Source organism: Typopeltis vanoorti, chromosome 13, assembly GCF_054136105.1.
Source record: "Typopeltis vanoorti isolate ZY-2024b chromosome 13, IOZ_Tvanoo_1.0, whole genome shotgun sequence".
In the NCBI taxonomy this organism is placed as follows: domain Eukaryota; kingdom Metazoa; phylum Arthropoda; class Arachnida; order Uropygi; family Thelyphonidae; genus Typopeltis; species Typopeltis vanoorti.
The window spans coordinates 76,059,615-76,083,955 of NC_143561.1; the positions used below are offsets into that span (position 1 = coordinate 76,059,615).

At 36.4% G+C, this 24,341-nt stretch overlaps 1 protein-coding gene across 2 annotated transcripts in view; it reads left to right on the forward strand.

Moving 5' to 3' along the window:
* Positions 1 to 24,341, forward strand: part of LOC150100293 (intermembrane lipid transfer protein Vps13-like) — a 654,685-nt gene that overhangs the window by 153,604 nt on the left and 476,740 nt on the right. For both annotated transcript variants that reach the window (XM_090402852.1, XM_090402853.1), the window contains exon 13: positions 23,954 to 24,091. In XM_090402852.1, coding sequence (XP_090258978.1) covers positions 23,954 to 24,091 — 138 coding nt within the window. The remainder of the gene's footprint in view (positions 1 to 23,953; positions 24,092 to 24,341) is intronic.

Genomic DNA, 24,341 nt, shown 5'->3' on the forward strand with positions numbered 1-24,341 from the left:
ACGTGTATTTGTAACTAAAGTTACTAATCTTGCGTTTTGATTAATGTGATTTTTTGGAGGGAATTCCGAATGATTTTTAGAGGTAAGCTTCTTCGTTTTGTGACTATTTTTGCACTAATATTGTTTAGCTGGTAGACTATTGCATTAGCCAATGCTTGGCATTACTGGCAGTTCTCTACGGCTGCGGGATTCTCTACATAAATTTTACTGGCAGGTCTCTAGACCTGCAAGATTTATATTTGCACTCATATGCAATTAAATCGATATGAGCATGCCTGATTTGGACATTGTCACTGACTTGCTTGACAAAGAGCCAGCTATCATACTCATTAATAAACTTCAAAAGAAGTTCAAACTGAAATGGCCTGCTAACTTGATTGATCCTGACATCGTCGACTCTCTTGACAAAGGGCTAGCACTCACTTTCATTAAAAAGCTTCTTAAAAAATTTGAACAAGAATGGTCTGACTACTTAAACTTATATTCTTTACCTGAAGTTGATGATGAAGAAAATGAAGACTCTCCTCAAATGGAGGAGCTCAATTTACTGGTGTCTGCCTCTAATCCCACTAATCAAGAAGAAATTCATGCTTGTAAGAAGTGAAAAACTTTCGCTTCTGAACCAACAAATGAAGTTGGTCTGGACAAAGACTCTCCCAATTCAGACTCCTCCGCCTCTCCCAATGAGAAGGTTCCACCGATTATCCTAAGGGAGAAGCAGAGATGGACAACCCTAAGAACCACCATGGCTAACCTACAAATAAATTATAGATTGGCCAAAAATGTAGATGAGGGCATAAAAATTTAGCTTGCCACGGTGGCTGATTATAGAAATCTTACAAAGGAGCTGGACACGAGAGGAATACAATACATATATTTTCGCTTACCTCCAAAAAAAAATCTGAAAGTGGTCCTCCGAGGATATTGACATGAATGAAATAGTCACTGACCTCAACTTGCAGGATCTACCTCCCATAAAGATCAGTAGAATATTCAGATCAAATAAGACACCTATGCCTCTAGTTTTAGTAGAGATTCATAACATTTACAAGGATTATTTACAATCTAAAGTCAATTTGTGGACTTAAAATCACCCCAGAACCATTGAGGAAAAGAGCATTTTCTGGGCAGTGCCAAAAGATGCCCAAAAGTTGTGCAAAGCTCAGTACAGATGCTTAAAATGTGGCGAGAATCACCCCCAAACACTTGCACCAAGCCAAAACCCACCCTGCTAATTATAGAGGGTGTATTCCTCACCCCAAAAACAGATGGAACGATCCAAATAATCAACCTACCTCATTATCTAGTGTGAGAGTTCCTGAAATTCAAGCTCCTCAGTCCTCCAAAAGTGAGAACATGACAACAGATGCTTGCTCATCATTTAACTGAGCCCCTTAAGAAAATGAATCTTCAACATCAAACGAGAACATATGCTGATGTGGCCCACTCCAAACAGATCGTACAAAACAAGAACCTGGTAATCCACATTCAAATCTATCAGCTGTTATCACCACTCTCTCTTGCAAATATGCTGCAGGATTTCGGCAACACAAACCCATCACTAAGCATGACAAAAAGATTTTTACAGCAACTCAATCCATTATCTGCACTCTCTGATGCACAGGAAAAAAATCACTCCAGATTCGCTTAGGATTATCACTTTGAATGCCAACGGTATCAAAAACAAAGTGTTGGAAATCCAGGAATTCAATAATAGATATAATCCAGATATACTTCTAATCAATGAAACTCGCCTGAAGCCTGCTGACAACCTAAAAATCAGAGGATATCAGGTTTACAGAAACGACAGAAGACTTGGGTATAGAGGTGGAGCCACCCTTATCAAAAACTATATAAACCATCATTCAATAACCAACCTTGAAATCACAGGCATTAATGTCCTCACAAACCCAGTTGGAAACCTAAAAATTTTTGCTGCTTACAACTCTCAAACAAAGATATTGTTGACCTGATATCTGGATTTAAAAGGACTGGTCATCATCACTGGAGACTTCAATGCAAAACATCCTGCTTGGAACAATAAATCTACCAACAAAAATGGTCACATACTGTTTAACTACTCAAGTCCCAATTGCATAGCTGTGGCTAGTCCTTCAATACCAACTCATCTCAGTCCAATTGGCTCCTCTGATGTCCTAGATATAGTTGTCCTCCAGAATGTCAAATTACAGTACAACTTGGATTCACTTGACGAATTAACCTCTGACCACAACCCTATTCTGCTCCAATTAAGCAATCAGAAGGGACTTTTCCCCTCGCCTCACACCCTCATACCTTGGGGAAAATTATCCAATGTGCTCCTAAACTACTTTGGTCCTGTTCCTCATATTAACTCTAAAAGAAGAAATTGTTCTGCAGTCAATAAATTTACTCAACAAATCAATGCAGCCTTATCATCTATCACCTCAAATATGCCTACTTCTAAGCCTAAAACACTTCCAGAAGATATTATGAACTTAATCAGGGAAAAAAATAAGGCAAGAAAAAGTTACTCAACTGGTTGAATAGTGCAGTGAGAGTGCACTGAAGGCCCACAGAAAAAGACTATGGAAAGATAAATTAGCTTCCATTTCACCCGGTGATCAAACCGTTTGGAAACTGTTAAGAAATATCAAAAATAAAAATAAAACTCTTCCTCCTCTCAAATCGGATTTAGGCATAGTTCACTCAGATGCTGAAAAAGCCAAAACTCTAGTCAAAAACTTAGAAAAGCAGTGCAGCCCGTCATATGATAACCTGAACTTCAATCATATTTATAATATCCACCACCATGTCAGATACATACTAAAACAGTGTGATACCTGTACCAGCCAACTCACACCTACTTCTCCAGCCAAAATCTACGACATCATACAAAATTTACAAAATAAAAAAGCTCCTGGACCTGGCGGCATCCCTAATAAAGTTATTAAACTGCTACCCCGAAAGGCCATTGTACATCTTACAACAATAATAAATGCCATGCTTAGATTCAAATACTTCCTCTATGCTTGGAAGTTGGCAGATGTTTATTTATAAGCTTATTTATAAGCCTGGTAAGGACCCACAGCTGCCACAAAGTTATCGCCCCATCAGTCTGATTTCCAATTTGGGCAAAATCGCTGAAAAAGTCCTCCAAAATTCAAGTTTCTGTAAACAAGCTAAATATCCTACCTATAGAGCAGTTTGGTTTTCGCAAACTCCACAGCACTACTCAACAGTTCCATAGACTAGTTGAATACATTACCACCAGCTTCCACTGGCATCAATACACCGGAGCAGTCTTTCTTGACTTAGAAAAGGCCTTCGACAAATTATGGCACTTTGGACTCCTATACAAGCTGATTTTAGCTGGCATTCCATTGGATCTCATCCACCTCATTAAGTCCTTTCTTTCTGGAAGACGCATGCAAGTTAAACTAAATGGGGCGGTATCTACACAGTGGCAGATCTTGGTGCCGATACTTTTCTCAATTTACATGGCGGACATCCCGCATAACCCAATGTCATCTATCATTGCTCTCTATGCCGGCGATACAGGCCAGATCGCTTAAACCGCATCTTGTTACAAAGAAACTACAAGATAACCTGCTGAAACTGGAACACTAGTTCTCCATTTGGAGACTGCAAGTAAACCCTCAAAAAAGCAGTGCTCTTCTGTTCACAAAAAATTCAACATCTCCCAAAGAAGACATCTTTCTATTTAACATCAGGATTCCCTGGAAAACAGAAGCCAAATCTTGGCATACTGCTAGATAGAAAACTGACCTTCAGCCCGCATACAAAATCCTTATGTGCAAAGGCATCAAAAGTCATAGCACAGCTTTACCCTCTTATCAATAGGAACAGCAAACTAGATACTAAAATCAAATTGCTCCTCTACTTGATGATTCGTTCCATTATCACTTATGCGTCCTCTGCCTGGAGCCATACTTCAAGCTCAAATATCCTTAAACTGCAAAAGACTGCAAAACATATGCTTATGCATGCTCTTAAATGCACCATGGTACATCAGAAATGTTCAACTTCATCGAGACACAAATGTTCCTTATATCTACTCTTTCCTGTGATCTCTCACAGTAAAGTACTTCTCAAAATCGTCCTCACATCCAAATGAATTAATCCAACAAGCAGCAAATTATGATGAATCTGAATTATGCAAATATAGATGACCTAAGGCCATTCTAGTTCCCTTTCAAGATCTATAACTTGCCCAACTCGGGCTGAGCACGTAGCTCATAAATTTTCCCCTACACAGTAACCTTATCAGATAATAGGGATTAAAAGCATTATGCTTCACCCTTATAGACAGTAACATTCTGCGTGTTGGTATCTCTTCTGGGTCTGGCTTCCATTGTCGAGATCTCAATAAAGGTTTGAAACAGTCTGAGTAGTGATGTTTCCCACAATTTCATTATATACACACCTGACTGAATGCGTTCTTTGAATTATGGGATACAACAGATCATGGCAATAACGAGGAGGATAGTGACATGCTGAAGCAAAGAGGTTATGGTTCTCTTGTATAAGGCTCTGATCAGGTCACATATGGACTACTGCTCAGATATTTGATCTCTCGCAGTTTCAAGGGAATGTATTGGAGAGAATCTTACTAAGTTAGTGTTGGGTTTCTAGAATGTTGAATATGAGGAGAGATTGAGAAATGCAACTTACAGAGTCATGTGAATAGAAGAAGAAGGGGGAGGATTTGATTGAGACATATATGTTGGTGAGGGGTTGTTACCTGGTTGTAAGTGGCTATTCCCTTGACCAAGCTATATAATTAAACCAGATTGAAGCGGATGAAATTTTTCATAGAGTAGAAGGAGCAAGGGTAGAACTAGAGACCTCATCCTTGGAAGCTGTATAAGGAGAGTATGAGCAGGGAAGCAAGAAGCAGGTTATTTTAATGGAGTGATTGGGTGGAAACATGGAGAGTATAGACCTACCACGATGATACCTTAGACGCCATGAAGGTCAAGTTTTAATAATAATTATATGGCATTTAATATGAAGTCATTAGCCTCTATATACAAGTAGTTCAGTCGTTGACGATACTTCACACAAACTTTTTTTTTGCTTACACCTGGTAAAGGATTAAACAAGGATATAATTTCTTGACACGTTTAATTTAATTTATAACCAAATGAAAAAACTTTGTACAAAGTTTAATGATTTTCATTAATTTTTTGATTTTATATTTGAATGTGTGTATGAATTATGGGATACAACAGATTACAGCAATAATGAGGAGGATGCTGACATGCAGAAGCAAAGAGGTTATGGTTCCCTTATATAAGAATTTGATCAGGCCACATAATAGACTGCTGTACACAGATTTGATCTCTTGAGGTTACAAGTGGATGAGGATGTATTGGAGAGGATCCAGAGAAGGTTTTCTAAGTTAGCCTCAGTGTTATTTGGTATAGCAAGTCTATCATAAAAAATGCTGTTGATGAGCATGTTGTAATATCAAATTTTCCAGGAGCTAAAATTAAAAACAGCACATGGAATTCAAAAACAGAAAAAAAAAGTAAACAAGATCATAATTGTAGTAGGTGCTAATAACTAGTATTAAGTTCAGTATGAGAAAGGACATGAAAAGGTTGTTGGAAGAGGCAAGAGTGAGAAAGTGAAAATGGTAAGTATATTACCTTGATATGATAAAAATGAATTAAGAAGGGCTATGATGGGAAACATTTCAGTGTATAGGCTGTGTAGAAGGAATGAATGAGAGTTTTTGGATGTATGGAGTGAGTTTGAGGGAAGATTAGATTTGTATAAGAGGTTCAAGACTCCTGATACCAAACACCTGAATGCGTTTGGTATCGGGAGTCTTGAAAAACTAATAAATGGTATGAGACTTAAAACACAGAGAGTCAGGGAAACAAAATTATAATGGGAGGAATGGTGAGAATATGAGTGTTAAGAGTGACAACGTTATATAATTGTGCTAATGACGGAATGGCATTATCATAGAAATGATTACAAGGAAAGAACGATTCTGATTTTGTGTTTGTATGGTTCAGACCAATCAAACATGTGCAAAGATGTCTACATGCATTTTGTACTAGAGAAGAATAGAGATCTGCAAGTTGTCCAACTGAGTCATGCAGACAAGAATGTACAAAATAACATTTAGGTAGCTTATTATGTCTAATGTGAATGCTAGGAGTATCAGAAACAAAGGGATAGAGTTTTTTGCCTTGGTCAGTATGTTGGGACCTCAGATTTTAGGCATTAGTAAGACCTGCTTATCAGAATCAGACATATTAACTGGTATTGGGTATAAAAGGTGCAGTATTTTTAGGAAGGATAAACAGGATAGAAAGGAGGGAGTATGCTGCTAATGATATTGGATGACTTGAATCCAGTTAGTGTTGAGAACCATGATTGTAGTACTAGTAACAGTATTTCATGTGGCAGTGAATCTGGTGTGAAGTGGAATCTAACACAATCATTTACATAGTGGGGTGTTTTACAGACCTGGTGGATTGGTTGCTAGTGACGAAGAAACGCAACACCAAACAGAAAGTGGGTATGAAAAGAGTTATCATAATGGGAGACTTTAATCATTAGATAGCAATAAAATCTCATGAGAAGAATGGAACTGAATTTATTGAGCTGGTGCAGGACAATTTCCTCAAGCAGCATGTGACAGAACGAACTCGAGGTCAAAGAATGTTAGATTTGATTATAGTGACTATTCTGCCTCCGGTTGGTGACAGTGATCATGCAGTACTCACTTGGGAAGTGACTAAGTTTTTGAATTCTCCATTCAGAAAAGGTTACATGCTAAACTACAAAGCAAGAAATTATGACCAACTGACCAGTATATTGAGTTCAGCGGAATGGTATCGGTTGCTGGATGGGAAGAATATTGAGAGTGCATAGGTAACATTTCGAAAATACTTAAATGATGCAATATCAGAATGTGTCCCAAGAGTTAGAAGCAAGTGATTCATAAGAAAGTGGAAGGAATATGTCTGCATGAGAATGATATCTGTCATGAAAATTATAAGCGGCAGGCCAGAAAAGTCAGAACTGTTGTCAGAAAGCTAAGTCTGAGTATGAAAAGAAACTGACTCTGCAAGCTAAAGACAACTTACAAGTAAACACTACAAGTCAGAAAGCTAAGTCTGAGTATGAAAAGAAACTGGCTCTGAAAGCTAAAGACAATCTACAAGTGCTACAAGTAAAAATAAATATGAAAGAATAACTTTTCTGAATGCAGATGGTGTGAAGGTGACAGATGTAGAATAGGTTGTTCAACTCTAAGGAGGGCCCATTTTGTTGAAAGCTATCAACCTGGTGTATAGAACATTGAATTCACTGCTACCTCTTCTGAAGAAATTCAGGTGTATGAAGAGGAGGAGGTATTAGAGCTGTTACACAAACTGAATAAGAATTCAACAATAGGGACTGATGGGATATCAGTACGGGTGCTAAAAGAGTGTTCAGCTGAACTGGCTATTCTCTTGACCAAGCTATATAATTTGAGTCTCAGAACAGGAAAGATTCTGCAGGAATCGAAAGAATGTATGGTGATCCCATTGCACAAAGGTGGTACAAAGACTGTTGTATCCAGCTGCTCGACCGATCACTATCTCAGGAGTGGTGGTGAAGATTTTGTAAAAATTGATTAGGGCTTGCATTCAGACATGGGTTGATGGTGAATCTCTACTTTGCAACGACCAGCATGGGTTTACTAAGGGAAGGTCATGTTTTAGCAACTTGCTCGCATTCTATAATAATGTTACCAATGTGTTAGACCAGGGGAATGAATGCACTATGATACTTTTGGATTTTGCTATGGCTTTTGACAGAATACAGCATGGAGTGCTGTTGTTTAAATTGGAGAATATGGGATTGAATTATAAACTATTGGCATAGATAAGAGGATTGCTGACTGACAGATATCAAAAAGTGGCATATATGGGATTTGAATCTGCAAGATTTAAGGTAATAACCAGTGGTGTGCCTCAAAGTTCAGTCCTTGGTCAATTGTTATTCAATCTGTACATTAATGACATTGGGAAGGATATGACACGTGACTTACAGCTATTTGCTGATGATGCAAAGATAGGTAGGATAATGAGGAATGCTGTTGATATGTAGTACTTGATGTAAAGTCATGCAGTTTGGCAGCATTGTTAGATATCCAATGTTGTATTATACTGGTGGGATTATGCTAGAAGAAACTGATCAGGGATCTTGGAGTGTTAATAGATAGCAAGTCGTAGTTCAGGGGCCACATAGCAAAGATTGCAAATCCAACTCAAAAGATAATTGCAGTGCTGAAACAAACTTGAACATGTAAAGATAAGGATATCATTTTGCCTCTTGATAAATATTACCTCTTTTATTTTTCTTAATATTTTTCACTCTTACAATAAAATTAGTTTGGTGGTTTTAATGAAATTGCAGAATGTCTGAAATGTTATTTTCAGTATTTTTTTTTTAATATTGCATTTTTTTTCTTTACATTGAATTTTTACTTTATTAATTAATTTACTCACTTACTAAATGTAATGAACTTGATATTGGGCTTGGTTTTTATGTGCATTCTAACCATCCAAGTTTATTAACCTATAGTTATGCACTCTGGTAAGAGATATTCACTAGACATCTCCCACACTGACACACATCCATCTGCTCAGTAAAGGGCGTAGCATGATTCGTCACTCCATAATACTGTTTTCGAAGCTTTCCTGTCCCACTGTACACACACACACACACACACACACACACACACACACACACACACACACACACACACACACACACACACATCTTTGAACCACTGAAGATGATGCTGCATTTTGTTTTGGGTAATGTGAGGGTTTGCATATTGTGGTCCTACCATGGAAACACATGTTGTGAGCCTCTGTTCTGAATGTTTTTGTGCAGATTTGTGTTCCAGTTGATTCCCAGAACTCTGCATTTAATGCATTGGCCAGTGAATGGTGGTTTTTACAAATTATCCTTTGTAGCATCCTATGGTCACATTCAGTGAGTGAGGTAGGTCATCCACTGCAAGTATCACTTGCGGTGCTCTCTCTGCACTTGCATTTCAGTATGGTATCACTGATTGGTGACCAGAGATGGCTCAATTTATCAACAGTTTGCCGAATAGATAGGCCTGAGGTATGACATCCTATCACAATGCCTCTTTCAAACTATGTCAGTTCCCTTCTTGCAGCCATTCACTTGGACACAGTTGCACTGACTTGGGAGCATTACATAGTACGATGCAACTTTCTGTGAGGGTTTCCATTGATTTCTTTCCAAGCGGTGTATGCGTGCGTATGCACACTTCCACATGTAGACTGTTGATTGTCACATTTTACTGAATATGAATCTCTGCTAGTTTTGCATACAATATTACTTGGTATCTTTAACGTATAGTATACCCAAGGTAAAAAACTTTCTACATGTGTGTGTGTATATATATATATATATATATATATATATATAAAAACACACACACACACACACACATGTAGAAAGAAAGGAACAAGCAGGAAACTTTAAGTACATTTTTCTTAAACTTTGTACATTAGAAAAGTTAGCAGTTCAAAAGGAGGATATAATACTGCAACTTCGAGTAATATTAAAGTGGCATTATGGGACGAATTAGATTTCGAAAAAGCCTTCAAATTGCTACATAACATTGCCAAAGTAAGCAGAAATTTAAGAAATGATTTAAAAAAGGACATACTAATGGCAGTGAGCGAATTAACGAAGGTATTCAATAAAATGAAAAATGAAGCTAAAGTATCAATTGAACTAAACTCCAAACATCCAGGAACAGGCTAACTTAGCTCAGCCTACTCAGCTATATTTACATGTCATTAAAAACAATGCTAAAAACAGTCCTTGCTATAAATTAATAGTGAAACCGATAGCTCAGCTAAATAGCGAAGAAACCAAAAATATCATAAAAGAAAAATTGATTCAAGAAAAAAATCGGAATCACACAGAAATGAAAAGCATAAATAATGGAGGAGTCTTAATTGAATCCATGCTACATAACGAAATCTCTAAGGAATGCAAAGACATGTTAGTAGTAAATCCAAGTAAGAAATACTCTCCAGAGCTAATCATATATGACATTCTCAGTGAAATCGATACCAACAACAATTGACTCAATCCGCATGCAGAACGATGAACTCTTCAGTGGCGGTACAAAGATAACACACAAATTTATCATGACAAATAAAAAAACTAACAAAGAAAAACTTGATTATAGAAGTTGATCCAACATCAAGGACCAAATTGTTGAAAACCGGGGTAAAATTGCTGTGGAGAATTTGTCATTGTGCAGACTACCTAAACATTCTGAGGTACTATAACTGCAATAATTTTTTTTTTTTTTTTTAAATAACGAAACCTGTGGTGCGTTCATAATTAGAAGAAACACACGTATAAACCACAGTGAAAATTATTTAATTGTAAATATTTCATCCTAAGTATCTTAGGACATCATCAGTACAGTATTTAAACAAAAATTAGGAATAACATACAGTTAGGGCGCATGATTACAATAGAATCTCATGAAAACGTGCATAACGTGGTACAAAAAAAAAAAAACCTTAATTAATTAACACAGTTTTGTATGATAATTTCCCATACTTTAGGAATAGTAAGAGCGTCATTGCGGTTTAGGTTTGGTCTGTGTAGTAGGGCTTCAGAACTTTCTTTGTATAAACATTCATGTTTAAATATAGATCTATGTAAAAGTTTAGCCTTTTCCCAATGGATCCTATGGTTTGGATTTTCAATTCCGTGTTGAGAGAGGCCAGATTTCTGCGATTTAAGAAGACGAATGTGGTCTTCATGTTCCGAGATGCGTTTCTGAACAGACCTACCTGTCTGTCCAAAGTAAGATAATTTGCATGAGCATGGAATCTCATAAACACCAGGTAACATCACGGTGAGAATTTGTCCTTAGGAGAAGGTAATAAGTTGTAAATTTGGTTGATAGGTTTGTAAGTAGTGACAAAATTGTATTTCTTCATAATTTTAGAAAGACGTTCTGAGATGCGTTTAACGTAAGGTATGGGAATCCTATGCACTTCTTCCTGTCTGGTTTGATGTATGCAGAAGTGACTGATGATTTTTTGAGTTGTTTTGGGATTATATCCATTTAGGATGGCTGTATTTTTGATAACTTCTAATTCTTGGTTTAAAGATTCTTCAGAGGAGCAGAATTTGTGTGCTCTGGAAACTAGTGATTTAATAATGCCAGATTTCTGAGATGGATGATGCGCAGAAGAATTGTGAATGTAGCGACCTGAGAATGTAGGCTTGCGAAAGACGGAAGTGGCAATGGAACCGTCTTCTTTTCTTTTGATGTGTAAATCCAAAAAAGAGATACTCTGTGGAGATTCTTTTTCTAACGTAAAGTTGATGCGACGATGAAGAAGGTTAATTTTATCTAGAAACAGTTGTAATTCAGGTTCGGGATGATTCCATACTGCAAATACGTCATCGACATATCTTAGCCAAATTTTTGGTTTGGGTTCAAAAGTGAATATTTTTTCCTCAAGGTGTTCTAGAAACAAATTTGCTAGGTTTGGTGATAAAGGAGATCCCATTGCTGTTCCTTCCTCTTGCTTGTAAATTTGACCTTTCCAGATGAAGTAACCTGATGCAATAACAAACTTGAACAATTCAACTATATCAGACGGAAATTTTTGAGTTAGTAATTCTATTGTTTCTTTATGGGAAATGTTAGTGAAGAGGGAGACAATGTCGAAGCTGATTAACAAGTCAGTTTTTGATAGTTGAATGTCTTTAATTTTTGTGTGAAACTCATTAGAATTTTTGATTGAAGAGACTGAGTGGCCTATGTGAGGGCGGAGAAGGTTAGATAACGACGTTCTTACTATTCCTAAAGTATGGGAAATTATCATACAAAACTGTGTTAAATAATTAAGGTTTTTTTTTTTTTTTGTACTACTTTAGCATGTTATGCACGTTTTCATGAGATTCTATTGTAATCATGTGCCCTAACTGTATGTTATTCCTAATTTTTGTTTAAATACTGTACTGATGATGTCCTAAGATACTTAGGATGAAATATTTACAATTACGAGTGTCTAAGCATGAACTAATTATGAACGCACCACAGGTTTCGTTATTTAAAAAAGTTTTATTCCTTCATGGGGAAATGACAGCGCAGAAGACAAACTTACTAGGAAAACTGCAACTAAAACAGGGTAAGCTACGATCTAGAATATCTTTTTTAAAAAAGTGCAGACGTGATAATCTTATTCCAACCTTTGCAAAACTGAAAGAAACCATCAAATCTCCAGGCGCCCATAAAATCTATCAAAAAGCAAGTCATTCCTTACTACTCAATCAGTTACGAGTGTCTAAGCATGAACTAGCAACAAACAATTTAAATATTACAGAACTAGAAACAGATTTGTCAAATACGTTAAATCAAGAATTGCTACAATTAATTATAACTGTCTCAAAGAATTCGGGAAAAAAAGCTTTTGATAAAAACAATAGTGCTCTTCATATTAAATACCTTAATCTATTAAATCAATCAAAAAAGATCACTAACAAATTACCAACGGAAAAATGGGTAGTCAATTTATCTAACTGTCAACTAACAAAAGATGAATTAAATGTTCTAGCGAGAGGCCATAAATTTGCGATTTCACCAAAGTGTTTCCCATATTTAGACTTTATACATAATATAGAAAGAAACATCAAGCATCTCTCCAGTATTGAAGCCAACAAACTTCGTTTCGAAGTAGCTAAAGTGATCTACAATGCCAAACCTTCAGAATTAAATATCCCACTGTCGGAATTGAAAGCTATTATTTTCTTAAAACGTATTTTTTTATTATTTTCTTATTACTAGAGCTGATAAAGGAAATACCACTGTGGTTCTTGATACCAATTCATATGGCCGAAAAATGAATTTACTTCTTCGAGATCGTAATACTTACTCCAAATTGGATTTTGATCCTACGAATCATCAGCTCAGAAAATTAAATAAGCTACTTAATGAAACTTCCTCCTTAGATGAAGAAACAATAAAAAAAACTTAAGACATACCATGCAAGACCTCCTAGAATTTATGGCTTACCTAAGCTACACAAAACTAATGTTCCACTTAGACCTGTTGTAGACTGTATCGGCTGTCCAACGTACAAGTTATCAAGAGTCTTATCTAACCTTCTCTGCCCTCACATAGGCCACTCAGTCTCTTCAATCAAAAATTCTAATGAGTTTCACACAAAAATTAAAGACATTCAACTATCAAAAACTAACTTGTTAATCAGCTTCGACATTGTCTCCCTCTTCACTAACATTCCCCATAAAGAAACAATAGAATTACTAACTCAAAAATTTCCGTCTGATATAGTTGAATTGTTCAAGTTTGTTATTGCATCAGGTTACTTCACCTGGAAAGGTCAAATTTACAAGCAAGAGGAAGGAACAGCAATGGGATCTCCTTTATCACCAAACCTAGCAAATTTGTTTCTAGAACACCTTGAGGAAAAAATATTCACTTTTGAACCCAAACCAAAAATTTGGCTAAGATATGTCGATGACGTATTTGCAGTATGGAATCATCCCGAACCTGAATCACAACTGTTTCTAGATAAAATTAACCTTCTTCATCGTCGCATCAACTTTACGTTAGAAAAAGAATCTCCACAGAGTATCTCTTTTTTGGATTTACACATCAAAAGAAAAGAAGACGGTTCCATCGCCACTTCTGTCTTTCGCAAGCCTACATTCTCAGGTCGCTACATTCACAATTCTTCTGCACATCATCCATCTCAGAAATCTGGCATTATTAAATCACTAGTTTCCAGAGCACACAAATTCTGCTCCTCTGAAGAATCTTTAAACCAGGAATTAGAAGTTATCAAAAATACAGCCATCCTAAATGGATATAATCCCAAAACAACTCAAAAAAATCATCAGTCACTGCTGCTTACATCAAACTAGACAAGAAGAAGTGCATAGGATTCCCATACCTTACGTTAAACGCATCTCAGAACGTCTTTCTAAAATTATGAAGAAATACAATTTTGTCACTACTTACAAACCTATCAACCAAATTTACAACTTATTTCCTTCTCCTAAGGGCAAATTCTCACCCTTGATGTTACCTGGTGTTTATGAGATTCCATGCTCATGCAAATTATCTTACTTTAGACAGACAGGTAGGTCTGTTCAGAAACGCATCTCGGAACATCAAGACCACATTCGTCTTCTTAAACCGCAGAAATCTGGCCTCTCTCAACACGGAATTGAAAATCCAAACCATAGGATCCATTGGGAAAAGGCTAAACTTTTACATAGATCTATATTTAAACATGAATGTTTATACAAAGAAAGTTCTGAAGCCCTACTACACAGACCAAACCTAAACCGCAACGATGTTCTTACTATTCCTAAAGTATGGGAAATTATCATACAAAACTGTGTTAAATAATTAAGGTTTTTTTTTTTTTTTTGTACTACTTTAGCATGTTATGCACGTTTTCATGAGATTCTATTGTAATCATGCGCCCTAACTGTATGTTATTCCTAATTTTTGTTTAAATACTGTACTACTGATGATGTCCTAAGATACTTAGGATGAAATATTTACAATTAAATAATTTTCACTGTGGTTTATACGTGTGTTTCTTCTAATTATAACTGCAATAAATTCCACCACACATGAGACTGCAGGAAAAAAATCACCTGTCCATTCTGCTCTAAAGAACATAAGTTAGCGAGTGCCCATGAAATAAGTCTGAGATGAACTTCATAAATTGCCAAAATCACGACTATAAATACTTATAGAAATTACCTACAGAATAATTAAAATTTTTGCTAGAAGTATGTATCTAAACTATCACACTGACATAAAGCACGACCTACAAAAAATGGGCAACATCGTGGATTTTATCATCAACCATGGCCTAATTCTAAGAATAGATAGCAATGCCCATTCAGTATTATGGTTTAACAAAAACACAAACAACAGAGGAAAAAATTTGGAAGAGTTTATAGCATCCAATTCTCTACACATACTAAACGACGATTGTAACAGTCCATCATTCAAAAATACCAGAGGAAGCAGTTTCATTGATCTGACAATAGCAAACAACGCTATCTTACCCCGGGTTTCTGAATGGAAATGCGAAGAAGAAGAAAGCTGTTCTGACCATCATATTAACCACCTTACTGGCCATTATGGATCAAATACGCATCTTCATACGCTTTGTATCCATCATATATTTCAGTGTAATATGGCTGGTATTACAATTTTAATATGCACTTCGCATCCATGGTAACTTGGACGTATATATATATACGTCCTGGCTAGTAGCGTGGCTAAGTTTCATTATCAGTAACAAAAATTTAAACGGAATACACAACACAAACCATTGAATTAATACCAAGTTCTTAACCAATAAAACCAAGTTAGAGAAATTTATAAAAGCATTAAAAAGAGAATTTTCACGCCTAATCTCAGAAGATCACTTTAATGCGAACAGCGAACAACAGCCCAGCTTAGACAAAAACCTAGCCATCTGGGCATCAGTGCAAACCGATACAGACTTCCTTGCTTCTGCGCTTTCATCAAGTCTGATAAAATCCAGCGACCAAACACTCAGAACAACCAAGAAGCTAAACATTAAGGGAAGAAAATCAGTTCCAGGAAAACGCAAAACACACACACAAAGTTAGGAAAGATTAGCGGATTTAAAAAGTACTATCTCTCACAAAGTGGATAGATGTGGACCATCATTCTATGAGGAAACAACTTTTATGAAGTACACTTGTCTTGTTTTAGTAAACTCTGTGTTTATTGCAGATGGCATTCAGCAAGTCCAGACTGTTTGGGCTCATGATATTTAATATAAGACTTATTTTATTCTAGACGAATAAATGCAACTCTTCTGGTTTATTCAAAATAATAGAATCCAGAAGAGCAAGGAATCTGGTAGATGCCTGGAAAACCTATACCTGCAAGCTTGTCCGTAGGAGAAGCAAGAAAGGTGTAGATATTGCTTTATGGTAAAAAAGGGAGCAAATTATTCAATGGTTTTAAAACTTCTGCTATGTGTTCAGAAATGCCTTGCACATAAGGGATAATAGGAATGCAAGTTATTTTTGTTTGTTTGAAGAACATAAAGAATGAGCACGATGTTCTGAAGACTTAATAGTTCAGCCTTTTAACTAGACTGATGGTAAGCTTCACTGTGGATATAATGGCCTGAATGAGTCTTCAAAAAACTGAAAATTGTATGCTTCCCATCTGGTTGATGAATAATCAGAAAATCTAAAAAGGCTAATTAGTTATTTCCTCCTTCTAAGGTGAATTGGATCTTGGTATGAAATCTATTTAGAAAGAAACTGCTGCAACTCAGAGGAAGAGCCATTCCAAATTGGAAAAATGTTATCCACATATCCCTAAGAATGTCTAAATCTAGGTTAAATGTTATCAAAGATACATTGGTCAAAGTTTTCTATGAAGAGTTAGCAGTAGTAGGAGAAATAGTATTTCCCATGGCTGTTTGTTTGATTTCTTGAAATAATTTGTTTTTAAAGGAGAATAACCAGAATGTATAAATGAAATAGTTGAAGAACATTCAAAGGAAATTCTCCTTGAAATAATTCATTGGTGTCTAATAAAGGAATATTAGTAAATAAGGATATAACATATATCGCAAGTGTCCAGTAAAGATCGAAATCAGTCTTAATAGAAGATCATATAATCTGGGGGTGGGATGACCAAAGAAGCTTTCAAGCTTTTTCTTTTATTCTTCATCTTAACTAGAAACATTATAGAATGAAGACTGCAGGATTGATACCAGTGGAATAAGAAAGTGTAAATAGGCAGCATAAATTGAGAGTCAGCTCTGGGACACAGGCATTTAGTACAATTGAAGGGATGCCATCAGGGCTGGGAGATTTTTTGGTATCCAGTTTGAGCAAAATTTTTGATCTGTTTCTGCTGTAAGGTCAAAAGTGGCATTGAGTGTTTGGAATGGTTGGGGATATTTACCAAGATCAGTTATGCAAGAATTGGAGGAGAAGCAGCAGAAAGCCAAGAGGTTGGCTTTTCTGTCAGTGGTGATGCAGTAGTAGTACCATCTGGTTGTAATAGTGGTGCAAGTGGGCAGGAGTTATGGCCAATAGTTTTGGCTAGAGTCCAGCCGGCATTGCTGCTCTTTGGGCAGGATATAAGTTTCCTGCTTTTAGCTCCCTTAGAATCAGTTTTCAATTTGGTGATAATCTTATTGTAGCTATTCCAGGCTTTGATGTAGGCTATATAGGAAGATGGAGTTTTGGATGCAAGCCAGTTGCATTATGCCTGACTCTTCTTTTGTTCAGCCTTGGCATATTTGAGAGCGAGAGAGAGAGAAAGAGAACCAAGGCTTAGATAGGGGACAAAATTTTAGGGTGGAGTGGGGAGTGAATGTTTCCATCCCAATGAGAATTATTTTGGTGATTCTTTCTGTACATAGGTTTGGTTCCAGTGGCTGGAAACGGTAATCTGAACAAGGAAATCAGGCATAGAAGTTGTGATGAAGATTGTTACTCTTGATTTTCTGGTAATTCCATACAATGCATGGATGCAAGTGATTTTGTGTGTATTGCTCCATGGGGGGGGGGGGGGGAAGGATCTTCACTATATTGTAATCTGAGCTGCCTAGAGGGCAGACGATACTCACAGTGTACTTAGATGGGCCACTGGCGAGGAAGAAATCCAAGATGTTTGGGGAGTGGTTGAAATTGTGTGATATTCTGTTGGGCATGTGGACAGATGGTGTGAGATTGTTTGTGATTGCAAAAGTCTGAACCTCTCCACCTGCTTGACCTGTGCAGTTGGAAGCTGGCAGACAGCTGGGAGTGTGGACATTGAAGTCTTTGAACATGATTTCACTGTTTAGAGAGTTGAATTGAAGAAAATCAACATTTAAGGAAAGGTGATTGAAGAGTTCAGAGTGGTTGTTGGCATTAGAAGAGCAATGAAGACAACATATGAATTTCGTAGAATGAGGTAGGGTGATTTTTAGTCAAATGAGATCAAAATTGGGAGATTCCAGTCGGAATCTCCCTCATACTCTCTGGTATGATGTATCAGAGTGAATGTATGTACAGATCCCCCACCTTTCAGGTGAAAGAAGTTAAGGAGTGTGTGTAGTTGAGAAAGCAGAGATGAGTAGCGTTTGATGAGGTTAAGATGTGAGTTTCTGTCAGGTAGAGTAGGTGAGGCTTGCCAGATTGAAGGCAGAAGTGAACATCATTAAGGTTAGAACTGAGTTTGCACATATTTGCGAAATGGATCTTGAAGGTTCTATGAAATTTGCCGTTGACCACATGTTTCCTATACATTGTTTTTTGAATCAGGTTTCCATGGTGGTTATTTACAGTTTGATTTTCTCAATAGTATCCCTTCTTTGTAATTGATTATCCATGCTTCATCTCCACTTTGATGTTTCTCTTCCATTTTTTTTTCTTAATTGTCTCTTTTTTTTTTTTTTCACTGTGCATAGGTCAGATCTGGCTGGAATCATATGGTGTGATATAGGTCTGGTGCCTTCTGTTCATGGCCAATATGAATGCCAGTCTGCTTGTCTGGGTATCACAGGTCACTTTTATTAAGTGGGGAAGTTCACTCCATCTCTTTGTGTAATCGATTGCCCAAAAGAATGACACCTGACAGTTTTCTTGTTAAAGTTGCATTGTTTAGTGAGCTTGCAAATGAGAGCTTGCATCATTATTGATGGTCTAAAAACCGCAAGAATATGGAAAGCACATATTTTACTTGCATAACCTTTCTTCCTAAGAGTCAATTATAAATACGATTATAGGTAATCCAGGATCTTAACTCTAATCTAACAACTCTCATGTTAAATTAGGACATCACTTTTGCTGTAATAAAACTATCTATATGAAATTGTTCTGTGATGTTGTCATAAATAGAATATAGCTTTGATGTAGTTATTTTTTTTTTTTCTCTAGAGGTCAGTCTAGTAGAATAACCGTTGATCAAATCATTGTCTCTTTGGCATACTGCGTGAAATGTAATATAGCTTGTCTCTGTGTGTATATATATATATATATGTATGTATACTCCAGATGATGACCTTAATATGAAGGCCACAATGACGGGAAATTAAAATAATTATTTCTAACATGGTAGTCTCCATAATTTGTCTGAAATGAATCTTTGCTTTGCCTGTACTGCAGGCATGGTTTCTCATTGTCTGACTACAGAAAAACCTTTTTTTTTTATTATTACAGCCCTTGTAATTGATTTAGTGATCCTCAGTCCCGTGAAAACTATTAGTACATATATAAAGTACGTATATAATGTCTAAGAAAATCGATTCAGCTACCGCATGTGAAATGAGGTCAGTTATCTGTTTCTTGAATGCAAGGAATGTTAAAGCAGCTGAAATTCATCGGCAAATTATTGAAGTTTATGGAGACACCTAATGCCTGCCCACACACAGCCGTCTTAGCACAACTTCTCGCCACCTTTGGCTGGGAACAATTCCATCATCCCCCCCATATAGTCCTGACCTCACAGCAAGCGACTTTCACCTGTACAAACATCTGAAATCTTTCCTTGGTGGCCAGCGGTTTCAAGATGATGACGACAAGGTCAAAGAAGCCATCGATATATGGTTTGGGACACAGGCGGCAACTTTCTATGACGAAGGTATACAACTCTTGGTGCCCCGTTAGGATAAGTGCCTGAACAGTAGTAGAAAATCATGTTGAGAAGTAGTGAAAGATGTCTACTTTAATTTCCAATAAAGTTTTTTTTTTGTAAGTATAGTTTTGTTTCTGTGACAGCCCATTGGAACTTACTTTCTGGACATCCCTCATAGCTTCATAACTAGGCTACTTGTATATAGAGGCTAATGACTTCAAATCAATTGCCTTGATAACCCATAATGCAAAGTATAAACCCTTTCAGGTGTGTATAATGCTATGTATTATGAAAAGAGCCACTGCAGACTGGTTTTGTCCTTTATTGGGATATGTTAAAGTGCATCAATATGTCTCCAAAAACTTTTCATGATCTACAAGATCACTCTAAATCTCACTGAGTGATCCTGAGGGATCACTACCAAACTCATCACTCTTGACCTTGAATTGCTCCAGGGCAGAAAACTTAGTGGTGGTTCCACCCAGTGACAGGCAATAACTAGCCACTGAGCAGAACCTCTGTGCTGCCTTTAACAAGAAAACTGCTGCCCAAGAAGCTACCATCAGTTGGAGCCAGCATCAAAGAGATACCAAGATTGAGGTAATGCAGAATTCATATATTTTCCATGTACAAGTAGTCAAAAATTGTCCTACTTTATTATTAAAATACTCTGGATTAGAGATAGATGTTGAAAGTTTTTTCACTTGGTTATATGATAAATTAAAGATGCCAAGAAATTATATTCTTGGTTTAATCTAAGCGTAAGCAAACAATGTTTGCACGTGACGTGTCTTCATGATTGCACTACTTGAATATAGAGACTAATCAGTTTACATCAATTGCCTTAGTATCCCATAATGCAAAGCACACTTTTAGACATGTATAATGCTATGCATTATGGCAAGGGCCCAATAATATAATTTCTTGGCATCTTTAATTTATACTATGACCAAGTGATAAAAAACTTTTAACATCTATCTCATCTCATCTAGAATATTTTAATAATAAGGTGTGACACCTTATTATTTTTCACTACTTGTATATGGGATATACAGTGGTGCCTTGGTTAACGATGGTAATCCATTCCAGGATTACCGTCGTTAACCAAGGCGCGGTTCCCCATAAGATTTAATTGAAAATCGATTAATTTGTTCCAGCTCCTTCCCACAACCATAGTACATATTAAAAATGCAGATAAAACTTATTTGAAATGTCATAAAAATATGGTAAATATCATTTATTTATTATACAGTATATGTATTCGCTACAAAAAAATTAACGTTAATAAAATGAATTGTTCATGAAAACACTTTTTAATTATCAATCTTCACCAGAAGGACAATTGGGATCACTTCGGAGTTTTTTGACAAATGGACCTGTAAAAAACATGTCTAGGGTTGTTTGCTTCTGCCTCTTTTATAAAATGTTTCTGAAAAGCTGCATGGACTTTTCATTAAATAGATCTGCAGTTCTGATAACCTCAGATTTGTTTGGATTCCATTTCATAGCAACATTTTGAACTTCCTCCCACTTTGCCAAAACATTTTTGATTTCATCAGTCGTAATTTGTTCTTTGTCTCCATCTTCAGATGAAATTTCCATTTCCTTTTCTTCACATTGCTGCTTGAAAAGTTCTTTTAGCTCATCAGTAGTCAGTTCTCGGTCATGCATCTCGAATAATTCTTCAACATCTTCCTCTACTTCCAAGTTAAGATCATGAGCAGTTACCACAATATCCTTTACCAATTTGTGTCCTTCATCTGAAGTTTCTTCATTACTAAAGGGAAGGACACAGTTTCCTCCATGCTGTTTTGAGACATTTCATTGTTACTTCTTGCCAAGCCTCTACAATTAGCTTAATTTCTATGACAATGTTGAATTCTTCCTTCCAAAATTTTCTTAGGGTTATGTTGGTAGCCTCACACATTTCAAAGCACCTGGTAAAAAGTGCCATTGTGTAAAGTTTTTTAAAATTTGCAATTATCAGCTGATCCATAGGTTGAATCAAAGATGTAGTCTTGGGAGGAAGAAAGTTCACCTTGATAAAATCTAATTCCTCTCGCAGACCTTCTTGTATGCCCGTTGGATGGCCAGGTACGTTATCCAAGGTTTTAAAATGGCTTTTAGAGGCAGATTGTTTTGCTCAAGATAGGCTTTGACAGTTGGTCCAAACACTTTGCGAATCCAGTCTCTAAATTCTATTCTTGTGACCCAAGCTTTGCTGTTAGACTTCTACAAAACACCGAGATTGGATTTAGAGACATAACTTTTTGAATGCTCGGGATTCTCTGAGTGAAAGATTAACATTGATTTTACCTTGCAGTCTCCACTTGCATTTGCTGCTAAAAGCACTTTTAACCATCATTCATTGGTTTATGCCCAGGAAGTGTTTTTTCTTCTTTTGTGATAAATGTCCTATTGGGCATTTTCTTCCAAAATAACCTTCCAGTCTCATCACAATTGAAGACTTGTTGAGGTAGGTTTTCTACTTCTTCTATAATTCTTGTAAAGCTATTGAGAAATTTATCTGCTGCTGCTTTGTCATCAGCATTAGCTGCCTCTCTGTGTCTGACCACACTATGAATTTCTGTTCTTTTTTTAAAGTTGTCAAACTAACCTCTGCTACCTTTGAAATCATCATCATCTACCTCAGAACTTGATCCCAAAGTCTTCTTTTTCAAATCTTGATAAATCTGTTTAGCTTTCTGACAGATTGCATTTTGAGATGTAGTATCGCCCACCATTTCTCTTTCTTTGATCCAAATTAGTAATAAATTTTCCATTTGCTCAAAAAGAAGCCCTCTGACATTCAACCTTGAAGTTCACTTAGCAACCTTAGCTACCATAAGTTCTTCTTTCTTAGCCAAAATGGTTGATATTGTAGAATGACTGGTTTCATATATTCGAACTGCTGCATAACTTTCACACCTTCATAATGTTTTGCTATTATTTCTTTCTTCTGTTCAATAGGGAAATTTTTTCTGTTTTTTTCCCCTCACTAGCTTTCTTTTTGGGACCCATTTTGTCATGGTAAAAAAATTCATTCTATAATAAAAAAAGAAGAACGGAAAACATAAACATCTGGCTATGATGGGTCAAACATATCTGAGCTTCACAGCTGTGCCGCATGGCTGTTCTCTATTTGACAATGTCTTCTCGTGCATGGCTGAGTGCGATCAGAAAATTCCGGTTTTTTAGATCGGATAGAGGTTCACATAATCAAGAGCCGTTAATCAAAGCCTGTGTCGTTAACCAAGAGTTTTTTCTTACAGCCACTCATCGTTAACCAAGTACGTCATTATCTAAGGCTGTTGTTAACCAAGGCACCACTGTATATGATTTCTGCATTCTGTAATCTTCAATCTAAGATATTTATTAATGCTCATCATTGGGTTTCCTTACTTCTTTAAGTAAAGAGGTTCTACTCGCTGATGGGTTTTTGATTGTCACTGGGTAGAACTACTGAGTTTCCTGTCCTGAAGTGATTCACGTCATGTAGTGTGATTTTGTAAATCATGAAGAGTTTTTGGAGAGGTATCCCTGCATTTAAACATACCTCAATAAAGGTCAAAACCAGTCTGGGTAGTGGCCTGCATGAGTTCTCTCAATTCTGTGTGCGGTCCAGCCACAGATGAGAGAACCCATGACACTTCTGCGCATATCAGAAGGCAAATACATTTTGATTATAGGATAATCAATGCATTTTGTGGGATGAGTGTTTATTATTACACATTGGAAAATTAGGTTTTCTTTTATGAAGATTCTAGTTTTTAAAGTAACTATTTTGCTTGTATCAGTTGGAAAATTTTACGTATAAGGCACGTGATTTTGCTTGTTGCTGATGAATTCATACATTGCCTTATTCCTTTCTCTCCTTCAACATGAAATGATTCTTCTTGGCTCTGCCAGCTACAGTTCTCTCAATTGTGGGAAGAATATAACAGGTTTGTATATTGCTTTATCATTATTCATGTCTCATTTTGCAAAGAAATTAAAAATTTATTTTATAAAAGAAATTTAAAATTTATTGGAAACATTAATATTTGACTACCTAGTGAACCATGCATCAATGGATTACACTGTTTGTTCATAATTTAGACAGGTGAATGTTTATTTATGGGGAAGGGAGGTCCCCCCCCCCAGGAGATGCAGACATATTGGGTAGTGATTTCACATGTAGAGTGCATTTACCATATGATCTTGACTGCTTCAATGTTAACTCTCAATAATAAATAACTGATATATTTTTCCCAGGTGGCAGGAGAAGTAGAACGCATATTCTTTGAAGAAACTAACAAGAAGACCATGATAAGCTCATTTTATAAATTACATTTACATCCAACAGTAGTACTAAGGAATTTGTTGCCTGTTTCTGTCCACTATTCCTTACAGGTGAGTTGCTTATGATTCTTTATACTGTATATTGTCTACTGTGTCTATTTGTGTATGTAATTTACTAACTTACATATTGAGACTCTTCAACATCGGAACAAAATAAGTCCATCAATCACAAACATCTACAGGGTTTGTTCAAATTTAACTGGGAAATTTGAGCAAGCATAGCATTTCCTGATGGTGTTGCTAATGGCATATTGGCATAGAATTTTAGGACAGAAAGGAATTAGTTTACTTTTAAGGATAA